Source organism: Chrysochloris asiatica, unplaced genomic scaffold (genome assembly GCF_000296735.1).
Source record: "Chrysochloris asiatica unplaced genomic scaffold, ChrAsi1.0 scaffold00206, whole genome shotgun sequence".
NCBI lineage: Eukaryota > Metazoa > Chordata > Mammalia > Afrosoricida > Chrysochloridae > Chrysochloris > Chrysochloris asiatica.
In genome coordinates, this window is record NW_006408724.1 from 5,557,970 (window position 1) to 5,569,582 (window position 11,613).

The following is an 11,613-nucleotide window of genomic DNA, read 5'->3' on the forward strand; positions in this document are numbered from 1 at the left end:
GCAAGGTCAGCAGTTCGAAACTACCAGCTGTTCCACGGGAGAAAGATGAGGCTTTCTGCTCCTGTAAAGATTTACAGCCTCAGAAACCCTGTACAGTGTCTCTATGAGTCGGAACCGACTCCACGGCACATAACAACAACAACAACAACATTTCCATATACAGAGTCCTGGTGTGGTCGTGTGGGTTAATGTGCTAGACAGAAAGTTCAGTTTGAACTTCGAGGGTCGGCGGTTCAAGTTCATCAGTTACTCCTTGGAAGCCCTATACAGGGTCTCTATGAGTCGGAACCATCTCAATGGCACTTAACAACAACATTTCCCATATACTGTCCAGTGATGCTGAATAAGGTAATCCCTTTTAGAAATGGAGAGCATTATGAGCTCTCCATTTCTAAAAGGTCTACTGCAGTCTAGCATTAGTCCTCGAATGTTTCAATGTTGATGAATGTACTTGAACTCTAAGAGCAAAGGAGCAAATTCAATCCATCTAACATCAGGTACTGGAGTCCTTGTGTGGTGCTGTTGGATAAACACTGGACTACTGACTGCAAGGTCGGTGGTTCAAGCCCACCTGATGCTCTTTGGAAATCCTATATAGGGTCACTATGAGTCAGAAGCGACTCAACTGCACTTAACAACAAAGGCAGCATTTAAAGAAAGCTCATTACACCCAAAGGTTTCTTGGGAGTGTCACTGTCAGACTTACTGGTGGTTAATCCACAAATCTCAGCATGGCACCCAGCTTTTTTGTTTTAATCTTGGAGAAAAATTTGTGATTAATGTACCATCACAGAACAAAAAGAACTGTGATTTATGTTTTTCAATATGGATAGCTGATATGCTGTATTGTCAAAACCCATGTTCTAGTTTTACATCTTCTAAAAATCTTTGTTTTAGAAAAAAATTTTTTGCTTTAAAAATTGACACACTACAATAATGAATACCAAGAAGGTCATGTATTACCATGAAGGAAAATGTTAGGGTGTGATTATGATGTAAATGAGGCACATACCTTCATTTCTCCACAATTATTGTTGTTGTAAAGTGCTGTTGAGTTGTTTGTGACTCATAGCGACCCTGTATAGGGAGCGTCTGGTTAGTTTGACCCACCAACCTCGTGGTTCAAATTAACATAGAGATTGGGTGTTTATCCTATGGCACCACACAACTGACCCTATCAGAGAGAGTGTAGGAGAGTTCCAAACAATGACAGATAACCCCAAGTGGCTGTAAAATCACAGCAGCTATAGATCAACCTGAGAAAGATATGAGAAAAAACGAACATCTTCTTTTTGATCAGTCTTCTGGCTAGTGTGACTGGAGTAAGGGCTGTTGTCAGATTTCAAAAATGATCTTTAGATGACAGCACAAATGTTAAGCAAGAAACAGGCTTTAGATGTGTTCATCTGAAGGTCTATAATCTTTTCCACTATTAAAATTTTTTTCTATTAAACTTTTCCTGGAACTGGGTATCATTAGGAAAGTGCATCTTGATAGCCTACCATTTTGAATATTTCTGGAATTAGTATTAGTGACACTGACAACTCTATATTGATATTCAAGAGAAAAGTCCCTAAATTCCAACTGCTATAGACGTTATATGGGAAAAACTTAAGTAAGCTCTAAATATTCTAATCATACATACATTTTATTAAGACAACATCTAAAGTCTCCAGATTGAGTATTAAATGATTTATTTCAGTATATGCTATTGCTTTTATTCATCAATTATATTTTTCAAAATCATAAAAAAGAAAAGTTTGTTTCTACTTGCCATTAAACATTTGGAAAAAATATTTTACTAACTAAAAATCACTAGAGAATTCTGATCTAGGTTAATAATCTGATGCTAGTAATATGACTGAGACATTACCCACACTGCTGACATATTATTTAAAATGACTTAAATCCATTGTGAGCAATAGAAAACAATTAGTTATTCACTATCACACAAAAAAAGAGAGGATAATAAATAAAATAGATTTTATGCAGCAAAAGACAGTTTTCCATTTGGAAAATATATATAGACTTTTGATCAATTTATGGAGCTAATAGATTTAATTTGCTATAAAAGAACAAATTAAAATGTGAACTAAAAATAACATCACAAATGTCATCTACAATCAAAGTAAGATCAGGTTTTATCAAAATGAACAATTTATAGCAAAGTGTTCTCACAAGCAGACATCAGTAAATAAACCACAGTAATTTGGTTGAGGTAAGAATTCAAAAATGGTAATTGTAACTATTTCAGCATGTTGACTCAGCTTGCTCCATTTCTATTTCCACTCATCTAGGATTGGTACATTGATGAGCAGAAAAATATACACATAATTACTTATCTTAGTAAAATAATTTATTTAATAGATGCAGGAATGACCTACATTAATAGTTATTATAATGTAAGGAAACTGTGAAAATGCTAATATCCAATATCTACTCAAGCTTTATATGGTATCAGTATCTAATTTATTAGTCATATTCCCCAGGTAAGCATATACCTTTTCTGATAATAATTAAGTTTATAATACCTGTGGTATTATTCCCATTACACAGAGATAGGGCTTAACCATCACCCACACATGTACTCTACCTTCATGTGGCAGTTGGGATCAAAGACCATGATTTACTTTCAAATATCCTAAAGCAAAGGGGAATGTTCCCATTATCTAAAATCTTCTTCATTTGGTAAAACATTCTTTTTCCTGCTTTAATTCAGAAATCACCTTTACTCTGAAAAGTTCCATGCCCAATTTAAACAGATTTAATTTTTACTGCCTCTCTTCCTCATAGCATGTTATATATGATTTAAAAAATTTTAATACTATAATTTCATATCATAGTTAATGATACACATGTTCTTTTCCTCCTGCTAGACGGAGTCAGGGATTGTTGCTGTTGTTAAGTGCCGTTGAGTCAGTTCCAACTCAGCAACCGTGTATAGGGTTTCCAAGGAGTGGCTGGTGAGCTTGAACCTCCGACCTGGAGGTTCAAACCAACTTTGCAGTCCAGTGCATTAACCCACAGTGCCACACAAGGACTCCAAGTCAAGGATTGGTCATCATTATATTCCATTCACAGAGCCTTGCTTAGGGCCTGGAATGAAGTAGAGTTCAATCATTTTAAAAAAAATAAATGAAATGAGTGACTCATTGATAGGGCGTGAGGTAAAAGAAAGACTCAGTATTACAACTGTACATGTCCTTAAAGAAGATTCTGTCAGTGTGAGAGGAAAAGATTTCATAGTGATACAGGAGGTTATAATAAAATTATAAAGAGTGATGACATGTATATTAAGGTAGCAAAGAGCCTGATTCCAAACAGCACATCACTGCAGCTAACCTCACAAGTGAACATAAACAGATGCAAGCATGTATTCCTATGAAGAATTTCACTGCTGAATAATCAAGCTTTTTGGCTTTGATTTCTTTTCCTCAGGTATATAATCTTCTTGTATGTACTCTTTATGGAAAAAAGAAAGGTGGGAAGGATATTACAGATAGTGGAGACACTTGCCAAAGAATGAAACCAATAAATACTGACAACACAGCTGTTCTCTTCAGAAATATTCTCTAATACCATTTCCCTTTAATGTCAGTCTGGTGAGGGCAGCAATGGTTATTACAAATATTAGTCAGGAAGTATTCACTGAGTCCCTACCTCATACTGAACACTATGCTAAGAGTTTTCATAGATGATCATATTTGACTTGTATGAGTTAGCTATCATGGTCCTCATTTTATAGGAAAGGAAACAGAAAATCAAAACAATTAGATGGCTTGCTTGGGTTGCAAACTTAAGTTTTTCTTACTAAACTCTACAACCACTTCCTTGAATTTTGGGAAACATTATTCATCACCCATGGCATTATATTCACACGAATCCTACTTTTAAGACACATTGTTTAGGCTATTTCACATTTGCTAAATTGTAATTTGAGGATTCCTTTCACATGAAGTTGGAGAATTTGGTTGTATTCTTTGGGCATCTCATGGAAGCCTTGTTTAGGTAGTTGGTTGTCATAGTAGTGATGGCTGACAGGCGTGTCTTCCACAGTTTTAGAGAAGGGCCAAAACCCATATAGCTTCACATTTTCACACAGTTCAACTGCAACACTAGTGATCATCAAGCCCGACGACAAGCGGAAGGCTGCCACACCTTTAGTTCTCCAGAAAAGGGCGAGTTGCCTCAGGTACTTGGGATGGAAAAATACAACCTTCTGTCTTGCTTTAGACTTTTTCACTGTGTAGTACACTTTAAAAGAGGCACCGGTGTTGGCCCGGAAGGAAAATGCTGGCAGAAGAAGAAAGGCATCGCCATAGGCTGCAATGTCTTTCAGAAATACAGCTTTCTTGTCCTTTAAGTTTGCATATCTGCCAAATAAAAAAATAATAAAGCAATAATAATCATCAAAGTAGCAGTTTTGATAAAATGACGCTGCATTTACCACTAGTCAAAAAACGGAACCAATTACATTAATAATGTACACAGAGACAATCGTTAGGTTCAGAGAAAACTTATTAAAGAAAGTTATGGTTGTTGTTTAGTGCCCCATAGCGACCCTGTATGGGGTTTCTGAGGAGCAGCTGGTGAACATGAGCCACTGACCCTGTGTGTGGTTCAAATGGTCCTTGCAGCCCAGAGCGTTAGCCCATAGCACCACACCAGGACTCCATTAATGTAAGTAGTATGTCATTATCATGAGGTAGACCTTTATCTCTCTGTTTTAGTATACTTAGGCTCTCAGTTTCTATTTTTACACCAGGTTATACTTTTGCTAGGGAGACCTGGTATTGTAGTGGGTTACATGATGGACTCCTAACCAAAAGGTCAGCAGTTTGAGTCCATCAAACATGGGAGAAAAATTAGCCTTTCTGCTCAAATAAGGATTTATACCTGTGGTAACTCTTTACAGGGTCACTATGAGTCAGAATCGACTCCAAGGCACACTACCACCATCACCATATCCTAACTGGACAGATATTTCTGATCTTATCTTATCTTCCAACTCAGTCTTTTTTCTTAAGTTTGCTTTTTGGGTGGTGAAACACCTTTCCAAACTTATAATAATGAAGAACTATTTTCTCAAGCATGACACTCTTAAAAACTACATTTTGTTGTTGAGTTAGTTCCGACTCATAGTGACTGTGTATAGGATTTCCAAGTCTTTAAATCTTTGTAGAAGCAGAAAGCATCTTCCATCCACAGAATGGCTGGTGGGCTTGAATCACTGACCTTGTTGTTCAATCAGTGCTTATTCTATGGAGCCACCACTTTCCCCCAAATACAAATACATATTTAAAAATCAATGGAGCTATACACTTGTGATTGTATACCTTTTGTATTATAAAATGTTATTATAATACAAAAGTTTCCTTTAGGGAACCTAAGCTCTCTATGTATATGTTGTTATTAAGTGCTGTTGAGTAGGTTCTGACTTATAGCAACCCTGTAATGAGTTTCCAAGGCTTGTGGTTACGAATCAGACTGCAAGCCGCAAGGTCAGCAGTTAGAAACTACAAGCTGTGCTGTAGGAGAAAGATAGGGCTTTCTGCTCCCGTAAAGATTTAAAGCCTTGGAAACCCTGTACAGAGTCACTATGAGTCAGAACCGACTCCATGGCACATAACAACAACAACAATAATCTTTGCAGGAGCAGAAAGTTCCTCATTTTTCTCTCGTGGAGGCTGGTGAGCTCAAACTGTTAACCTTGTGATTCACAGTCCAGGGCTTTTCCTATAAAGCCACTGCACTCTCCATATGTGCAAAATGATGCTTATTTTGTATCCATGCATTATGATATCTCAACATGTACGATTTAAATGATATCTTCGTAAGTATAAGGAAACCTGGTGGCATTTTGTGTTAAGCACTGGGCTGCTAACTATAAAGTCAGCAGTTTAAACTCACCAGCTACTCCAAAAGAGAAAGATGAGGCAGTCTGCTCAGATGAAGATTTAGTTTCGGAAATCCTATGTAGGTTTGCTATGAGTTGGAATTCACTGGATAGCAATGGGTTTGTTGTTCTTAGGTGCCAGTGAATCAGTACTGACTAACAGAGACTCTGTGAACAACAGGATGAAACACTGCCAGGTCCTGAGCCAAGCTCATAATCGTTATTATAGTTGAACCCATTGCTGCTGCCGCCACTGTATCAATCATTCCTGTTGGGGCTCTTCCTCTTTTCTCTGACCCTCCACTTTACTAAACATGATATCCTTCTCCAGGGAATGGTGTGATGAAGTCTGGCCATCTAGGCTTTCAAGGCACATTCTTCCAAAAGTACCACCAGTCTGTAGTACTTTTAATATTCTCCCTCAACATCATAACTCAAATGCATCAATTCTTCTATGGTATTCCATATTTACTGTCCAACTTTCGCATGCATATGAGGTTATTGAAAATACCATGGTTTGGGTCAGGTTCACTTTAGTCCTCAAACTGACACCTTTGCTGTTCAAAATTTTAAAGAAGTCTTGTGCAGCAGATATGCCTGATGCAATACTTCCTTTGACTTTTGATGGCTGTTTCCATGAGTATTGATGGTTGAGCCCAGCAAAATGAAGTCTTTGACAATTTCAATCTTTTCTCCATATACATGGGTGTTGCTTATTGGTCCAGTAGTGAGGAATTTTGTTTTCTTTACATTGAGGTGCAAATGATATTGAAGGCTCTAGTGTTTGATCTTTACCAGTATTTTAAATCATCTTCCCTTTCAGCAAGCAAGGTTGTATCGTCTACATATTCCAAGTTGTTAAGGAGTCTTCCTCCAATCATGATGCCACATTTTTCTTCAGCTTCTCGGATTATTTGCTCAGCATACAGATTGAATAAATGTGGCAAAAGAATACAACCCTAGTGCACACCTTCCCTAATTTTAAGCCATTCAGTGTTCCCTTGTTCTGTTCGAACAACTGCCTCTTGGTCTATGTATAGGTTCCTCCTGAACACAATTAAATGTTCCAGATTACTAATTCTCTACAATGTTGTCCATAGCTTGTCATGATCCACACAATTGAAAGCTTGTGTGTCAATGAAGCACAGGTAAGTATCTTTCTGGAATTCTCTGCTTTCAGCCAAGATCCAATTGACATCAGCAATGATATCCCTTGTTCCATATTCTTTTCTAAATCCAGTATGAACCTATGGAAGTTTTCTTTCAATGTATGGTTGCAGCCATTTTTGTATTATCTTTAGTAAAATTTTACTTGCATGATATATTAATGATATTGCCCAATGATTTCTGCATTCCAATGGGTCACTTCTCTTTGGAATGGGCACAAATATGGATTCCTTCCAGTCAGAAGTTGTCTTCCAAATTTCTTGGCATAGATGAGTGCCATTCAATTTGTTGAAAGATTTCAATTTGAATTCCATCAATTCCCAGTACCTTGTTCTTTGCCAATGCTTCCAATGCACCTTGCACTTCTTTCTTCAGGATCATTGGATCTTGAGCATATGCTACCTGTTGAAATGGCTGAACATGGATCATTTATTTCTTTTTTGTACAGTGACTCTGTATATACCTTCCATTTTCTTTTGACACTTTCTTCATCATTCAACATTTTGCCTATAGAACCCTTCAATACTGTACTTCAAGGCTTCAATTTTTACTCAGTTATCTCAGCTTGAAAAATGTTGAACATTGGTTTTCTAACTACAGGCCTTTACACATTTTGTTAAAATATTTCACTTTGCTTTACAAGCTGCCCTTTGAAAAATTCTATTTAGCACTTGTACCTCCTCACTTCTTCCATTTGCTTTAGCATCGCTACACTGGAGAGCAAGTTTCAAAGTCTCTTCTGACAACCATTTTGGTCTTTTCCTTCTTTCTTGTCTTCTTAATGACCTTTTGTTTCCTTTCTAAATGATATTCTTGATATCATCCTACAACTTCCCTAGACTTCGATCTTTAGTGTCTATTGCATCATATCTGTTCTTCTTGTGGTGGTGGTGGTGATGTGCCGTGGAGTCGGTTCCGACACATAGTGACCCTGTACAGGGTTTCTGAGGCTGTAAATCTTTACGGGAGCAGAAAGCCTCATCTTTCTCCCACGGAACAGCTCGTAGTTTTGAACTGCTGACCTTGCAGTTCACAGCCCGATTCATAACTACTATGCTACCAGAGCTCCTTATGATCTCTAAATTCAGGTCGGGTATGTTTAAGGTCATATTTAGCCTCTTGTGGACTTATTTTAATGTTCTCCAACTTCAGCCTGAAGTTGCATATGAGTAATTGATGGTCTGTTCCACAGTCTTCCCCTGGCGTTGTTTTGGCTGATGATATGAAGCTTTTCCACCATCTCTTTCCACAGATGTAGTCAATTTGATTTCTGTGGATTCCATCTGGTGAGGTCCATGTGTATAGTTGTATTTTATGTTATTTAAAAAAGGTATTTATAATGAAGAAGTCATTGGTCTTGCAAACTTCTAACATGCTATCTCCAGCATCATTTCTATCATCAAGGCCATATTTTCCAACTACTGATCCTTCCTCTTTGTTTCCAACCTTTGCATACCAATCTCTAGTAATTATCAATACATCTTTATTGCATGTTTGATCAATTTCAGACTTAAGAAGTTGGTAGAATTCTTCAATTTCATCATTATTGGCTTTAGTGGTTGGTATGTAAATTTGAATAATAGTGGCATTAACTAGTCTTTCTTGTAGGCATATGGATATTATCCCATAACAAACAGCATTGTATTTCAAGACAGATCTTAATATGTTCTTTTTGATGATGAATGCAACACTACTCCTCGATTTACCACTCCCGGCCTAGCAAACCATGTGACTATCAGATTAAAAATGGCCAATACCAGTACATTTCAGCTCACTAATGATTATTAATGGACATTTACAGCTGTTTCTCTGCATTTTGAGTTATGCACCATCAGCAAATGAAGGTCCTGGATATTCCAGTACAATAAATTATTTTGTCTCAAGAGATTTATTTTATCTCAACCTGAGTTATTTGGAGGCATAAATCCTATAAATAACAATTATTAGTCATTTTGGATGAAATCAATGGAGTAAAACAATGTATGAGATTTTTATTAACCAAACAACTTTTTTAGTAGTGACTACTACATATAGAAAGATATATGTAATAGTAGCAGTTACGTTAGAAAGCATAGCAGAAATTATTTTTTATGAATAGACTATCCATAAGGAAAAACCTGACAAAATATAGTTTTTAAATAAGCTTTCCAAAGGCCAAACTGTATTTTTTCAGTTTTATTTAGGACTTACTCTCTAAAGTTTCTAAATTGACAAAGATTTTTCAAATAAATGCTAGTAACACAAAAGAATAATACTAAAACTCTGAAAGAAAACTGAAAATTGTAGTTCTCCTACTGTTAAAAAAAAAAAGAGATACATTCTCCTTTTATTAGTAATGTTTAGGTCTGACAGAAAGGTTCCACCGATTCATACTTGTATGAACCACAATATTTGGTAGAATGTCAAAAATTATAAATACATTTTTACTTATTTTTCCGAAAGATTATCAAACAGTACTGCAAGTCAGTCTCAGCTGTAAGATTAGTGCTTAGGCTAAGAAACATGTTACTCTTGTTGACAATTGCTATTGATTGACTTCGTATTCATGGTGACCCTATGTAAAATTAGAACTGCCTCACAGGATTTTGGCTCTAATCCTCACAGGAGCAGATCGCCAGGTCTTTCCCTCAAAGTGGCTGTGTGGGTTTGAACTGCCAACCTTTTTGTCTACTGCCAACCTTTTAACCAATTTACCACCTCAAGAAACATGTTGTTGTCAAGACGGTTCCAACCTGTATCAACCCTGTATAGGGTTTCCAAGGAGCACCTGGTGAGCTTGAATCACCGACCTTGCAGTTCAAACAACTTTGCAGTCTGGTGCATTAACTCACAGCGCCACATCAGGACTCTGAAGAAACATGTTAAACAATGAAAAAATACTCTCGAATAATAATGTAGTTTGGAGATACTTACTTTATTGATATGATACTGGGATTCACAGTCACAAGATTTGTTTTACTGCCAACATCTTTGCTAATATTTCCTGTTGTTGGAGGAAGGTTACACCTGAAATTTAGAAGGGAAAATATTTTCAAACTATAACTTGTAAAAAAAAAAAAGCATCCACACACATTTATTGTCATTGTCCTTATTGAAGAGAATCACTGCTATTAGGAAATTCTCAGAATTCTTCTTATTTAAATTTAAAACTTTAATAAATACTTAAAACTGTTTAATAAATGCTTAAAACCTCTTAAGCACTGGACCACTAAGTCAGCAGTTCAAATTCATCTATCACTCCTTGAAAACCCTATACAGGGTCACTATGAGTTGGAACCAACTCGACCCGATGGCACTTAACAATGACAACATCAACAACAACCTCTTAGTGGAGTCCTGGTGTGGTGCTGTAGGATGAGCACTAGACCACAACATCAGTTTGAACTTCAAGGTCAGCAGGTCAAACACATCAGCCGCTCCTTGGAAAGCCCATACAGGGTCAATATAAGTCGGAAGTGACTCGATGGCATTTAACAACAAGAAGCTTTTGAAGAGTTCAGGATCTTGTTATTAAAAGGATTGCATTTATATTGATTATATAAATTATACTGATTATAATACACTAATTTAGAGATGAGAAAAAAATTGAAGTATAGTGATAAAGGTTACTGAGTCTATTTATTTGTTTTTTTAAAAAAAGAACCTAAAATCTCCTGATTCCCATAAGGATATTGTTTCTACCAAATTATCCTGTTAATAAATAAAGCTCTAATGTTCTTATACTGATGTTTTCACACTGATGTTCTCATCTTCCTTTGAGTGCTAATTTGTTTTTAAATTGGAAAACAAATTAAGAATTGTAATTTTGAGTAATTTTATTCCCATCACAAAAAAGGGAAAGTTGGTTATGACTCCCTAAGTATCGTTTATGGAATTTCAAGTAGACCATTTCTTTAAAAAAGTGTACAGAAAAAAGGAAGCATATCTGAGTGCTTCTTTAAGGAAAGCTATTGAAAGTTGACATGTTCAATATTATGACTGAGCCGCAAATATTCTATTCCATGCTTTATGAGACATGCAAAAATGAAATTTATACTTCCCTCTACTGATTTTCAGGATACATCAGACAACAAGTCAAATATGGTACCTTGGGAAAAAGAAATAGTAATAGTGTAGTGGTTACGAATTGGGCTGTGAGCCGCAAGGTCAGCAGTTCAAAACTACCAGCTGTTCCGTGGGAGAAAGATAAGGCTTTCTGCTTCCGTAAAGATTTACAGCCTCGGAAACCCTGTACAGGGTCGCTATGGGTCGGAACCAACTCCACGTCACATAACAACAACAACAAATCATAAATACAAGCTCATAAAATGATCTGCTTAGTAGGTTGCCTGTAACAAATTTACTTTATAGAACAGAGACATATTCTTTTGAAGAATCAGTTTTATTGCCAATATAGTATTATGAGGAATTGCTAGGGAGATTCTAATATATTCACCCTAGTACTGTAAAACCAGAGTCCCTGGGTGGGGCAAGCAGTTAACACGCTCTGCTACTAATTGTAAGGTAGGAAGTTCAAGTCTACCTAAAGGTACCTTGAGAGAAAGTCCTGG

General features: G+C 36.6%; 1 protein-coding gene across 1 annotated transcript in view; it reads right to left on the reverse strand.

The window, feature by feature from the left end:
* Positions 1-3,904: 3,904 nt before the first annotated feature.
* ST8SIA6 (ST8 alpha-N-acetyl-neuraminide alpha-2,8-sialyltransferase 6) overlaps positions 3,905-11,613 on the reverse strand; it is a gene marked incomplete at its 5' end in the record, with an annotated part of 125,414 nt that continues 117,705 nt past the window's right edge. The window contains 2 exons of the mRNA XM_006872617.1: positions 3,905-4,373; positions 9,977-10,069. Of these exons, the coding sequence (XP_006872679.1) occupies positions 3,905-4,373; positions 9,977-10,069 (562 nt within the window). The remainder of the gene's footprint in view (positions 4,374-9,976; positions 10,070-11,613) is intronic.